Raw genomic sequence first — 15,000 nt, 5'->3', positions numbered from 1 at the left:
ACCGGTGCCTAGCTAGTAAACCGTACACTTAGCAGCAGGTAACGTTAGCCTACCGTTAGCTAGTCAACTCTACACTTAGCAGCAGGTAACGTTAGCCTACCGTTAGCTAGTCAACACTACACTTAGCAGCAGGTAACGTTAGCCTACCGTTAGCTAGTCAACACTACACTTAGCAGCAGGTAACGTTAGCCTACCGTTAGCTAGTCAACACTACACTTAGCAGCAGGTAACGTTAGCCTACCGTTGGCTAGTCAACAAAACACTTAGCAGCAGGTAACGTTAGCCTACCGTTAGCTAGTCAACACCACACTTAGCAGCAGGTAACGTTAGCCTACCGTTAGCTAGTCAACACCACACTTAGCAGCAGGTAACGTTAGCCTACCATTGGCTAGTTAACACTACACTTGGCAGCAGGTAACGTTAGCCTACCGTTAGCTAGTCAACACTACACTTAGCAGCAGGTAACGTTAGCCTACCGTTAACTAGTCAAGACTTCACGTTAGCAACAGGTAACGCTAACGGTAGGCTAACGGTAACGTTAGCTAGTTAACACTACACTTGGCAGCAGGTAACGTTAGCCTACCGTTAGCTAGTTAACACTACACTTGGCAGCAGGTAACGTTAGCCTACCATTAGCTAGCAGCTGGGTAAACATGGTTAAAATGCTGACAGCTAAATGGTGTAAAAGTGTGTCTGTATTTCACTGGAGAGGAACGTATGACAGTGTGCAGCTGCTGTTGTCGGAAAAACTACACAGATGTTGCATTGACTTGAAATTTACCTCGCCAGCCTCTTGCTGCATTCAAAGTTATTGTAAAATACCCTTTTCCCATCCAGTGGTTGTTTTTGTCATTTAACAGGAACTTACTGGTGAAATAAGTGTCATATATGTGTCACCTTTTTCAGCCCTTCTGAGTTTGCAGGTATGTCAAATGTCTTGTTTTGTCACAACTCAAAGATATTCAGTTTCCTGTCACAGGGGAGAGAAGAAACTAGAAAATATTCACATTTAACAAGCTGACATCACACACGTTTACCTGATTTTCATGCAGATACTACAAACACTGCAGATAAAGCGTCGAAAAAAAGTGACAATAATGTCAAAAAAACGTCAACAAAAACGACAAAAACCACGACAGGAAGGTCGAAAAAAACAAAAGGTAGAAACATCGACGAAAACGTTGAAATGTTTTAAAAAAAGCATCAAAACCTCAAAGATATGAGTTTCCTGTCCCAGAGGAGAGAAGAAACTAGAACAATATTCACATTCAACAAGCTGACTTCACACAAGTTTACCTGTTTTATCATTAAAAAATGACTCCAACCGATTAATCGATTATAAAAATTGATTCTTTGCGAGAAGCAAAAGATGATATTCATTATACGGGTCTATTGGAATCCAAAAGTCACCTCGAATATATGTGATAAATTAAAGCCCGGTTCACACGGGACGATTTTAAAATTGTCGGCCGATTTTCCAATCCTGAGAGACTCCACACACGGCGATTAAAAAATCACGGTCTAACAGTTTTGGTCGTACAGCGTGTGGTGAGCAGCACACGGCAAAATCAACGATCACACACGAACCGATCTGACTCCCGAGCATTCCCAGGTCAGACGGGAAATCTCGCAAAATCCCTCGAGATCAAACGTGACTTCAGAGTAAACAATCATGGCGGACGAAGAGGACGCAGTGGCGATAGTTTGTAGTTTGTTTTTAACCGGAAAAGAAACGTTATCAAAAGAAAAGGCGATGGTCAAAGAAGTGGAGACAACGCCAGCATGGACTATACTTGCTCTACTTATCTCCGACGTCCACCGGACTTTCTGGTGCGCCGTGCCGCCGGCTGTTTTGATGTTGTTTCCCGGTGCTTTCCTCGCCGCCTCCTCACCTCTCTTTCTGATTGGCTACACGCCACAGTCCACAGGCTGCGTGCTGGTTTGTCCCCGGGGGGACACCACACACGAGGAGGAATCTGGCCAAAACAATCCAACATGTTGGATATCCCCGATTTGAGATGGGAGCGGTCCCGACGTCCTTCCGAGCAGACGAGAGCAGTCTTAACACACCACACACGGCAGGAATATCTGATCAGATTATTTTACCATAATCGGAGCATCCTTAAGATTGTCAGAAGGGGGGAATCGGGGCTAAAATCGGCCTAATTATCCTGCCGTGGGAACCAGGCTTAAGACGCACACTGTCAGGGTTTTGGGTTTATTAATTCAACAGAAGACGTTTTTACTTTTCTGTTAAGATTTCAAAAACCCTCCTCTAAATGTTGCGTCACTTACCAACCGTGCTAGGGAAAGGAGAAGCATTCAAGATGAATTGGTAGGGGTTAAATAAAGGATGAGGAAGATGATGATGATGAAGAGGAGGCAGAAGATGCAGGGAGGAAGAGGCCCGCAGCGTTGCTCACCGGGACTCGGGGGATTCTGGGTATTCTTATGCTAATCCATCGCCGGGGATGAGGTGCAGAGCAGCCAAGCAAACAATGGCAGTGGAGCCAGAAAGTCTGGCCGGCAGTCTCCCAGGCCCTGAAAGGCATGTCGGGCAGGGAGGATGCCGCTGCTGCAGCACCCAGAGGCCCGCCTGCAAGGAGGGGCCCCTGGAGGGGACGGGGGAACGGGGCCAAGATAGAGGGAGGGAGGGAGGCAGGGGAAAAGAGAGAGAAAGGAGAAGCTGCAGGGAGAGAGAGGGAGGAGGGAGAGGAATGGGAAAGCAACAAATGGAAATAGAGAACGGGGGGAGAAAGAAAAGGTAAGATCAGAAAAGAAGTGACAGAGGGAGAGAGGACATAAGAGACAGAAAGGTAGCGGGGAGGAAGAGAGGAGAAATTGGAAAGCTGCAGAGAGAGAAGAGGAGGCAGAGAGAGGGAAGAGGAGAAATGAAAAGCTGCAGGGAGAGAAGAGGGAAGAGGGAGGGACGACAGAAGAGACAGAAATGAAGGAGGGAAAGAGAGAGGAGAAATGAAAAGCTGCAGGGAGAGAAGAGGGAAGAGAGGAGAAATGAAAAGCTGTAAGGAGAGAAAAGGGAAGAGGGAGGGACGACAGAAGAGACAGAAATGAAGGAGGGAAAGAGAGGAGAAATGAAAAGCTGCAGGGAGAGAAGAGGAGGAGGGAGAGAATCAGAAAATGTTTTAGTGCCTAAATAAGTTACACCTACTTGGTGATTGGTGCATAAATACACAAACACATTAAACATGTGGCCGGTTAGCTCAGTTGGTAGAGCAGGCGCACATGTACAGAGGCTTGTTCCTTGTTCCTGCATGTCTTCCCCCCCTCTCTCTCCCCTTTCATGTCCAGTAAAGGCAGAAATGCCCCAAAAAACCCACATTAAACAAGATAAGAGATATGGGAAAGAAAGAGGAGGTAAGATGAGGGAAAAAAACCAGAAGTGACAGAAATGAAGGAGAGATGAGAAGCTGCAGGGAGAGAGGAGGAGGAGGAGAAAAGGGGAATGGGAAAGCAACAAAAGGAAATGGGAGAACGGGGGAAGAAAGAGAAGGTAAGATGAGGGGGAAAAAAAAAAAACGATAAGTGAAAGAGACAGAAATGAAAAGGGGAGAGAGGCGAAAGGGAAATATGATTCTTGAGAGGAAAGATGATAAGATGGAGAGAAAGAACAAACTAATGTCGGTAAAAAAGGAAAAATCGAAACTTCTCTGTTTTGCGAATTGCTGCAATTGCATTTAAAATCAAATACTCCGTTTCTCAGTCATAACGCAGAAAAAGAATCTAAAGGGAGGGAGAGAGAGGAAAGAGAAAGGAGAGAAGAAATGAGAAGCTGCTGGGAGAGAAGAGGAGGAGGAGGGAGGGAGGGAGGGAGGGAGGGAAAGCAACAAATGGAAATGGAGAACATGGGGTAAAGACTAAACAATTAAAACATTGAAATCCTTTTTTAATTGGACTGATAAAAAAGCCAGGGTTGAAACTAATACATAAAAACAGACCCTCTCAGTTCGTGTCCGCAGCTCGCTTTGCTTTCGTCCCAGCTGTCCTGTTAAACCGATCCCAATCTCCCTCATTACTGCATTTATTTGTAGAGCTCAGGAGCTGTCGGTCTCCACCGGTCTTCCAATCAAGCCTCCGTGTCGTTTATTTAGTCTGCCGCCATTCTCCCAGAGCAGGAAGTGGAGACGCATTAAGGCTTGATTATTGACGTCTGGCCCCTCGCGCTGCAGTCCGTCCAGAGCCGAGGAACAGGAGGAGGTAGGGGAGCTGGATTATTAATGCCTCCCTACCAAAGTCCATTGTCACTTTCCAGCATTTTAACATCTCTTTGAGGAGCTGTAAAGTTAGTAAATCACGAGCGTGCACACGGGGAGCTGGAAGTGCTTCAGAGCTGCAGAACTTTCCAAAACAAGCTGTCCAATGTTTAGATATTGTAAAACCGTTTTTCCCCACCAACAAACACACAGCCTCTCAGAAAGTTTGGGTTTTGTTGAAACATTTGTGAACTATTAGCAGTGTTTTCTCTAGGTTGTGGAAGAATTCAGTGTGTGTATTTGGTGGGCGGGTTTTAGAAGTCCTCCCTCCAGAAAATGTAACGTTTTTCAATAAAGAAAATCGCATCATTTCGATAATTATTATTCCCATATCTGTATCTAAAACATTGGAAAAGCCAGAGCAGATAATCAATAAATAACACTCAATAAACTGAGAGACAACATTTGCTAAAGAAGTCCACTTGAGACTACTACTATCTTTAAATCTATTGTAGGGAAAGCCCTGATTTGGGCCGTCGGTTTGAGTAATACTTTGTTGGCTCTATTTTCAAAAAAATAACAAATGTTAAAGACACACAAACACCAGTTGGTAACATGCAGCTAAAGACGCAGGGTAACGTTAGCTTACTGGCTGGACGCATGCAGCTAAAGACACAGGGTAACGTTAGCTCACCAGCTGGATGCATGCAGCTAAAGACACAGGGTAACGTTAGCTCACTGGCTGGTAGCATGCAGCTAAAGACACAGGGTAACGTTAGCTCACTGGCTGGACGCATGCAGCTAAAGACACAGGGTAACGTTAGCTCACTGGCTGGACGCATGCAGCTAAAGACACAGGGTAACGTTAAGTCACTGGCTGGTAGCATGCAGCTAAAGACACAGGGTAACGTTAGCTCACTGGCTGGACGCATGCAGCTAAAGACGCAGGGTAACATTAGCTTACTGGCTGGTAGCATGCAGCTAAAGACACAGGGTAACGTTAGCTCACTGGCTGGACGCATGCAGCTAAAGACACAGGGTAACGTTAGCTTAGCTGCTGGTAGCATGCAGCTAAAGACACAGGGTAATGTTAGCTCACCAGCTGGACGCATGCAGCTAAAGACACAGGGTAACGTTAGCTTACCGGTACCCTGCAGCTGCACAATCACAAGCATTGTCTTGAGTGGCGTGTGCAAAATCACCATAATCCTGGGGCTGCACTGTGGTCTTCCTGTATGTGATTACTTGCTTGATGGGGCATGGGCGCCGTAATGAAAATAGCTGCACTACGTGGCTATACGTGCCGCTTACACGTCCAATGTGTTTTCACTGTAACCCTGTCAGTGTCTGCGTTAAACTGTCAAAAACAAGACTAACAGTAGTAATAATAGAAGTGACTGCAGTAGACGCCTTCATGGCAGCAAAATATCATTTTACATAATAGTTTTTACTGCCGGCTCCCTCTGCAGCCAAATGAAAGTTATTATACCCAGAAGCCTCTAAAGAGCTCTCTTTCTTCTACAACTCTTAACTCACTGCTTGGGTTTCTGTCCCAGCATCCCCGGAGATGGTGTGACCTTAAATTCCTTTCCCCGAGGGGGGCCGGCTATGGCTCAGTGGTTCCCTATAAGGGCAGTTTATTCTGTACAGGTGGGACCGCTAACAATACCTCCTTTCATTCCCGTTCTCTCCAGACTCTGATGTCACGTCCAGGTAGCCAAAGCTACGCTACATTAACCTCCTGTTAGCTGCGGAGGAGGACGGAGACAGGAGAGACCAGGACAGAGAAAGAAAGAAAGGAAGGACAGGGCAGGATAATACGTGTTTTAAACTCTTACATAAGTAACATAAGTGTCTCACCTACTTAAAAACTAACTTGCATATGTTTTGCGTTTATTTATATTTGCTGTAAAAGGAAATTTGGAAAAGGAAAAGAGGATAGGCAGGGAACAAGGGAAGGAGAAGAGAGGATAGACAGGGAACTAGGACAGGAGAAGAGAGGATAGACAGGGAACTAGGACAGGAGAAGAGACGATAGACGGGGAACTAGGACAGGAGAAGAGAGGATAGACGGGGAACTAGGACAGGAGAAGAGAGGATAGACGGGGAACTAGGACAGGAGAAGAGAGGATAGACAGGGAACTAGGACAGGAGAAGAGAGGATAGACAGGGAACTAGGACAGGAGAAGAGAGGATAGACAGGGAACTAGGACAGGAGAAGAGAGGATAGACGGGGAACTAGGACAGGAGAAGAGAGGATAGACAGGGAACTAGGACAGGAGAAGAGATGATAGACGGGGAACTAGGACAGGAGAAGAGAGGATAGACGGGGAACTAGGACAGGAGAAGAGAGGATAGACGGGGAACTAGGACAGGAGAAGAGAGGATAGACGGGGAACTAGGACAGGAGAAGAGAGGATAGACGGGGAACTAGGACAGGAGAAGAGAGGATAGACGGGGAACTAGGACAGGAGAAGAGATGATAGACGGGAAACTAGGACAGGAGAAGAGAGGATAGACAGGGAACTAGGACAGGAGAAGAGATGATAGACGGGGAACTAGGACAGGAGAAGAGAGGATAGACGGGGAACTAGGACAGGAGAAGAGAGGATAGACGGGGAACTAGGACAGGAGAAGAGATGATAGACGGGGAACTAGGACAGGAGAAGAGAGGATAGACTGGGAACTAGGACAGGAGAAGAGAGGATAGACGGGGAACTAGGACAGGAGAAGAGAGGATAGACGGGGAACTAGGACAGGAGAAGAGAGGATAGACGGGGAACTAGGACAGGAGAAGAGAGGATAGACAGGGAACTAGGACAGGAGAAGAGATGATAGACGGGGAACTAGGACAGGAGAAGAGAGGGAACAAGGAAAGGAAAAGAGGATAGACGTGGAGAGGAATTCAGGATGAACAAGGAAGGGAAGGACAGTAAACAAGTATATGTACCAAGTTCCTTTCTGTTTTGTAATGACTGTTTGAAACCTAAAAACCAGTCCCTCCAGAAAAACGTGATTATGTGATCTCATAATTCAATGCATAATCAGCCAAAGTCCGCATATTTATGCGGGGGGGACGCATTTTTTCAAATACGCCGCACTTTCGCCGCATAAATTGCCGATTTCCGCACAAAATATGCGGGGCTTGCATGATTTCATAATCCCCGCATTTCCGTTGCAAAAAAAGTCACATATATCTTAGCAGAAAGTTGAAAAATGTTGCGTTTACTTCACACAAGAGCAGCCATTTTCCCGTTGCCATGGGAACGTTATGAAGTGACGTAATTACGCGACGTGAACATCATCGAAAAGCTGTTTGCAGCTTTTCGATCACGTCGCGTAATTACGTCACTTCATAACGTTCCCATGGCAACGGGAAAATGGCTGCTCTTGTGTGAAGTAAACGCAACATTTTTCAACTTCTTGCTAAGATATATGTGTGACTTTTTTACAACGAAAATGCGGGGATTATGAAATCATGCAAGCCCCGCATATTTTGCGCGGAAATCGGCAATTTATGCGGCGAAAGTGCGGCGTATTTGAAAAAATGCGCCCTCCCCCCCCGCATAAATATGCAGACTTTGGCTGATTCTGCGTTGAATTACGCGATCGCATAATAATGTTTTTCTGGAGGGACTGATATTAGTCTGAATAATTCATCATTTCTGCATCTTTAACTCAAGAATTAGGTATAGTTTCTTATAAATTAGGTTTTTAATTGACCATGAATTCCAAAAATAAGTGTAAAACTATAGTTGGTAGTAAGTTGGTGTTAGTGGTGTTTATAAATGGTAGTGAAAAGAAGCTTTAAACGTCAAAAAAAAGCGCCAAAAACATTGAAAAAGGCGCCAAAAGGGTCGAAAAAAGAGACCAAGAACATGAGAAAAAATTTAGATTTTCAGTTTTGACCCAGAAGACAACACAAGGGTTAAACGGGGATTGTAACCTCAACACTTATGTCGTGATATCTGAAGAACATGAGTCGGCAGAAACCAGACGCTGGTATCTGCGTTTTAATAAATCGGTGTAAGCTTCTGCAGCCGAGGGAAGAAGAGTGAGTTGTTTAACTGAGAAGCAGAACGAAGGATTAGAGACAAGTCTGAACATGAGGAAGAGGAGTCAGAGTCACCTGACACCCAGAGGGTTTAAAGAACGGACGTTTGATTTCTCTTTGAGAGAGAGAGAGAGAGAGAGAGAGAGAGAGAGAGAATTCGTTACAATATTATGTGTGTGTATATATATATATATGTATATATATATATGTGTGTATATGTGTGTGTGTGTATATATATATATGTGTGTATATATATATATGTATATGTGTGTGTATATATATGTGTGTGTGTGTATATATATGTGTGTGTGTGTGTATATATGTGTGTGTGTATATATATATATATATGTATGTGTGTATATACATATATATGTGTATATTTATGTATACAAACATATATATATATATATATATATATATATATATATATATATATATATATATATATATATATATATATATATAGTTAGGACTGGATTCATATGTATTAAGTTAAGACTTGGTTTTAGGATTAGGGTTAGAATTAGGTGAGGGTGAGGGTTAGGGTTAAGGTTAGGGTAAGAGGCTAGGGAATGCATTATGTCAATGACGGGTCCCACAAAGATAGTGAAACAAACGTGTGTGTGTGTGTGTGTGTGTGTGTGTGTGTGTGTGAAGGCAGCTTCCTGTCTCGGGGCCTGTCCTTCCTGAACCTGCCTCGTCTTGCCCTCCCTCCCTCCGTCCCTCCCTCCCTCCGTCCGTCTGAATGTGTCTTTGTGTGCGTTATCTCCCCGTCAAGCTGCTGCTGTTGTTGTCGGCCTCTAAATGGAGCAAGGAGCCACAAACAAACTTCAGGTGTTGTTGTGGCAGCGAGGTGAAAACATTTCCACTTTTTTGTTATCGACAAGGCGACGCCGACACACAAGACGACACGCCTTCACTCGCTCTCTCACAACACACACTCCTTCACTCACCGCCCCTGCACACGCACGCTTTTTCCTCTCATGCACATTCCTTATCTGTACTCGGGGGTTAGAAAATGTGCACCTATGATTTAAAAAAAGGACTATCTTAACCTTTTTTAAACCTCAAACTTAAGCTGTTGTATATAGGGCTGTGTATTGGCAAGAATCTGGCGATACGATACATGGGTCACGATCCAATATATTGCAGTATATTTTGATATTTTGTGCGTAAGGCGATATATTGGGATTTTTTAAAAGTATAATTTTAGAAAAACTAAAATAACTAGAACTGCAAGCAGTTATGACGGGGCCCAAGCCACCCACGCCAGTCGCCCCCGACGCCCCGGGGGAGCGCGCGAAAGCGGAACCCGAAGCCGGGCGGCGGGGAGGCAAATGTCGCTAAACATCGAGAGGCACGAGTATTAACTTTTTGTTTGGCCCATCTGGAGATGCTACCTGCCAAATTTCGTGCCGATCGGTCGCACGGTCTAGGAGGAGTTCGAAAAAGTAGGTTTTTGATAAATCGTGATTTTTCACGCATAAAAGTTTAGGCGGAAATGGGCCTATATCACGTGATTCAGTTGGATCCAGGGAACGCGTGGATATATGGATTTTTAATGTGCGGTGTACGGTGTGGGAGTTACAGTGCCAAACGCGTTTTTTCTGCTATAGCGCCATCTAGTGGTGGAAGTAGGTCTATTTTTGCGCCTGAGGTCCTTGCGGAGTTTGGGACCATTCCTGAAAATGCCAACCCCCCACCATGTACGGTTTAGGCTGTAGTCGGAGTTTTAGGCAGAGAAGAATAATAAAAATAAAAATCTTTAGAAAAACAATAGGGTTCTACAGCCCTGCTGTATGAACGGCATAGCTTTGCTATTGCCCGTTCTTACAGACTCGGGCTTGGACCCCTAAAAATAAAAAGACATGATGTTCATAAAAGTCAAAGAAGTTTACTTTAGGTCAACAATTCAGTTCACAGAAAATCAAACTGCCAGTTTGGGATTGTGGTTCCCAGGTTCTTAGTTTATATGCTAAAGTAGGCCAAAGTTCAGCCATAGCTACGTTGTTAGCTTCTAGCAAAAAGTATTTTTCGCTTCATAAATTGCCGATTTCCGCGCAAAATATGCGGGGCTTGCATGATTTCATAATCCCCGTATTTTCGTTGCAAAACAGTCACACATATATCTTAGCAGAAAATTGAAAAATGTTGCGTTTACTTCACACAAGAGCAGCCGTTTTCCCCTGTTGCCATGGGAACGTTATGAAGTGACGTAATTACGCGACGTGAACATCATCGAAAAGCTGCAAACCCCGCGATGAAGCCACGATGGAACCGCAGTTTTTGCAAGTTCCCGCAATTTCATCGCATAAAATTGGATAAATATCCCGCATATTCCATCGCATTTTTTAAGAAAACGTGCCGCATAATCAAGGATTTTTGTCCGCAACAATCACAAAAAAAAGGACTGATTAATCGTCCAGCCCTAGTTTAGTCTTTTCCAGTCTTCTAGTGGAGGGTAGGCGTTCACTAACTTGGCACTGCTTCACACACTTTTCCTGTCTCACGTCCCACTACGCTCCCCCTCATTTACTTGTTGTGTACTTGTAATTCATATACGTGTGTGTGTGTGTGTGTGTGTGTGTGTGTGTGTGTGTGTGTGTGTGTCTCTGTGTTCTCGGCCTCCTCAGCCAGAGATGTGTGAAAAGTGGGTCACAGGTCAGACCTCTTTGTCCCCCCGGGCAAATGAAAAGTGACAGACACCGGCCTCGCATCAGCACTAATTCACTCTCTCCCTCACACACACACACACACACACACACACACACACACACACACACACACACACACACACACACACACACACACACCCCTCCATCCCTCTGGGCGCCCACTAATTGCGGCATGCCGTTATCAGCGCTGCGCTGGGCCAGCGCCTGTAATTTGCAGAACATCCCTGGACAAATAATTTGGTAGTTAGTCGGACCTTGGGAGGCCAGCGCCGGGCCGGCAGGGGTCACGAGAGAGAGAGAGAGAGAGAGAGAGAGAGAGAGAGAGAGAGAGAGATGCACCAAATTATTCGTTACAAGTTTAAAAAAGCAAGCCTTGACTCTGTTTTCATTTACTTAATTTCTACTCTGGCTGCCTCCTAAAACGTTGAGCCAAATCTCATTTTGTCAGGTGAATTTAGTTTAGACTTTGAGTTAATATACACACACACACACTGTATCTTTATATTTTGTCTTATCAGGACCAGGTATGATGTCTCTTTCTAAATGTTTGAGCTGAATCTCATTGTCAGATAAATCTTTTCTGTATTTTTAGCTGCGTCATTGAACACAGAACAATGCAGGATTTCTTGTTCAGTCGTTAACGTTAGATGGGAGATGACTGTCTTTAGATGCGAGATGGTTCGTTCAAAGTCTTCTAGCGTCTGGTATGTTATAATTAAACCAGCAATACGAACCGAAAATGTAGAACTCAACTTCTCTTTTGTGTTTTCTCCTCCTTCAGGGTTTTGGAGCCAGAGAGCCAGTGAGACAGAAGAGGACCTGATATTGTGAGATCTTCATCATCCGAAAGACTTTCTGTCGGGACTCGTCTAGCGGACTAGCCCCTGATCCCAGAGCAACACCCCCTCCGTTCTGGTCCAGTCCGGGCCCAGTTCTGGTCCAGTCTCAGTCCCAGTCTGCGCTGCAGGATGGCAGGTCTGCCCCTCTGTTTGGCTGTGATGGCCACCACGCTCCTCCTCACCCTCAGAGCCCACGGTAAGACATTTGCTTCACTCACCAGTAGGTTTGGGCATCGTTTGGATTTTAACAATTCTGATTCCAATTGTGTCGAAAGGAGCCAGTCGAGGTGGTTCGGGCATCTGGTAAGGATGCCCCCTGGGCGCCTCCCTAGGGAGGTGTTCCAGGCACGTCCAGCTGGGAGGAGGCCTCTGGGAAGACCCAGGACTAGGTGGAGGGATTATATCTCCAACCTGGCCTGGGAACGCCTCGGGATCCCCCAGTCAGAGCTGGTTAATGTGGCTCGGGAAAGGGAAGTTTGGGGTCCCCTGCTGGAGCTGCTCTCCCCGCGACCCGATACCAGATAAGCGGACGAAGATGGATGGATGGATGGATGATTCCAATTGCGATTCTTCCTTTTGATTCCGATTCTTTGAGAGGTAGAATTGAAATGGGTCACGTGCTTATTTCACGAATAAGAGGAAAGTTCTATTTTGATTCAATAGTGGGTTGCAGTTTTAGAAAATTAGAAATTTTTTTTTTTCAGAAAAATCTATACAGCGTAGTATCGCAATATTTTCCGTGGCAATACTGTATCGATACACAGACGCCGAGTATCGATCTATTATTATATATGTGTCGGTCAGTTTGTCTGCTTGATAATCCCATTTTGCAGCAATAAAATTGAAGTGAGATGAACAAAGAGAGAAATTTATTCATTTCACATCATTTGAAATTGGAAAAAAATTTGAAGTTGGAAAAAAGGTCATAAATTGCAATATATCATGTGAGATGTGATGTCAGATGTGCTAATATGGACAGAGATTTTTGGCGTTTTTCCATTACATGGTACCTGCTCGACTCAGCTCGACTCTACTCGTCTTTTTAGGTTTTCCATTCTGATAAAAAGTCCGTGGTACCTGCTAACAGGTACTTTATTTAGACTCACCTCCGTCCAGGCTCCAGGAGAGCTGAGGAGATATCAAAAGGCGACGTGAAAGCCTGCAGACTCCTGATTGGTCGGAGAGAATCGTCCCTAATCACTGCGTCATCATTGCTATATCGGCAGACGGGGGGGTGTCCTGAACAAACCCGTCATTTTTAAATAGTTAGCCAGCGGTGTTTTTTTTGCTGCCTCCAGCTTCTTTAGAAACTGAGGGCGTTTTCACACATGAAAGTCTGAACCAAGGTCCGGACCAAGGTTCATGTTTTTGTTCCATTGTAACATTTGATCCGGTAAGTTTTGGTTTCACACTGCAGTTATGCAAGCGCACTAAAGATCTCTACGTGACAAAACTACGTCCTGCCGTCATCACATACGTGAGCTGCGTCTCCAGATACTTATAATTGATTGGTTTGTAGACGGGCTTCCCCGTCCTCTCGTCTCCTCTCTCTGTGTCGGAGTTTTTTCAGCTGACTGCTGCTCTCTCCTACTGACTGCTGCTCTCTCCTACTGACTGCTGCTCTCTCCTACTGACTGCTGCTCTCCCCTACTGACTGCTACTCTCCCCTACTGACTGCTGCTCTCCCCTACTGACTGCTACTCTCCCCTACTGACTGCTGCTCTCTCCTACTGACTGCTGCTCTCTCCTACTGACTGCTGCTCTCCCCTACTGACTGCTGCTCTCCTCTACTGACTGCTGCTCTCCTCTACTGACTGCTGCTCTCTCCTACTGACTGCTGCTCTCTCCTACTGACTGCTGCTCTCTCCTACTGACTGCTGCTCTCCCCTACTGACTGCTGCTCTCTCCTACTGACTGCTGCTCTCCCCTACTGACTGCTGCTCTCTCCTACTGACTGCTGCTCTCTCCTACTGACTGCTGCTCTCCCCTACTGACTGCTGCTCTCCTCTACTGACTGCTGCTCTCCTCTACTGACTGCTGCTCTCTCCTACTGACTGCTGCTCTCTCCTACTGACTGCTGCTCTCTCCTACTGACTGCTGCTCTCCCCTACTGACTGCTGCTCTCCTCTACTGACTGCTGCTCTCCTCTACTGACTGCTGCTCTCTCCTACTGACTGCTGCTCTCCTCTACTGACTGCTGCTCTCTCCTACTGACTGCTGCTCTCTCCTACTGACTGCTGCTCTCTCCTACTGACTGCTGCTCTCTCCTACTGACTGCTGCTCTCCTCTACTGACTGCTGCTCTCTCCTACTGACTGCTGCTCTCCTCTACTGACTGCTGCTCTCTCCTACTGACTGCTGCTCTCTCCTACTGACTGCTGCTCTCTCCTACTGACTGCTGCTCTCTCCTACTGACTGCTGCTCTCTCCTACTGACTGCTGCTCTCTCCTACTGACTGCTGCTCTCCTCTACTGACTGCTGCTCTCTCCTACTGACTGCTGCTCTCTCCTACTGACTGCTGCTCTCTCCTACTGACTGCTGCTCTCCTCTACTGACTGCTGCTCTCTCCTACTGACTGCTGCTCTCCTCTACTGACTGCTGCTCTCTCCTACTGACTGCTGCTCTCCTCTACTGACTGCTGCTCTCTCCTACTGACTGCTGCTCTCCTCTACTGACTGCTGCTCTCTCCTACTGACTGCTGCTCTCTCCTACTGACTGCTGCTCTCTCCTACTGACTGCTGCTCTCCTCTACTGACTGCTGCTCTCCTCTACTGACTGCTGCTCTCCTCTACTGACTGCTGCTCTCTCCTACTGACTGCTGCTCTCCCCTACTGACTGCTGCTCTCTCCTACTGACTGCTGCTCTCTCCTACTGACTGCTGCTCTCCCTTACTGACTGCTGCTCTCTCCTACTGCCGCGGCTCTTTTTGTTTTGTTGTGATGTTGAGAAGCGAGACACGGGAACTTTCTGGAGAATTTATTCAGAGACAAACCGAAACCTGCACTACATTTACTACCACTTAACAAATGAACTGCTGATGTATTCTCAGCTCTGATAGCCGACAGCTGTCTGCTCTGAGTACATTCACCGTCACTCTCTCATGTAGCCTACACACTAAGCACCGAGCTATTCCTTAAAGGATCTTCCCCGGTCTTATAACACAAGGAGAGCCTGCCAGAGCTTCTTGTATTTGGTCCGAAAGTCCGAACCATCCAAAAAATG

At 45.9% G+C, this 15,000-nt stretch overlaps 1 protein-coding gene across 2 annotated transcripts in view; it reads left to right on the top strand.

Annotated features, from left to right (window-relative positions):
* The window catches only part of LOC116056237 (bone morphogenetic protein receptor type-1A), a 69,355-nt gene that overhangs the window by 35,276 nt on the left and 19,079 nt on the right, over positions 1-15,000 (top strand). For both annotated transcript variants that reach the window (XM_031308393.2, XM_031308392.2), the window contains exon 3: positions 11,722-11,975. In XM_031308393.2, the coding sequence (XP_031164253.1) occupies positions 11,909-11,975 (67 nt within the window). In that variant the 5' untranslated portion in view covers positions 11,722-11,908. The remainder of the gene's footprint in view (positions 1-11,721; positions 11,976-15,000) is intronic.

This window comes from Sander lucioperca, chromosome 15 (genome assembly GCF_008315115.2).
Source record: "Sander lucioperca isolate FBNREF2018 chromosome 15, SLUC_FBN_1.2, whole genome shotgun sequence".
NCBI lineage: Eukaryota > Metazoa > Chordata > Actinopteri > Perciformes > Percidae > Sander > Sander lucioperca.
Note: the sequence above shows the minus strand (reverse complement) of the source record. Positions and strands in the feature narration are given on the sequence as shown.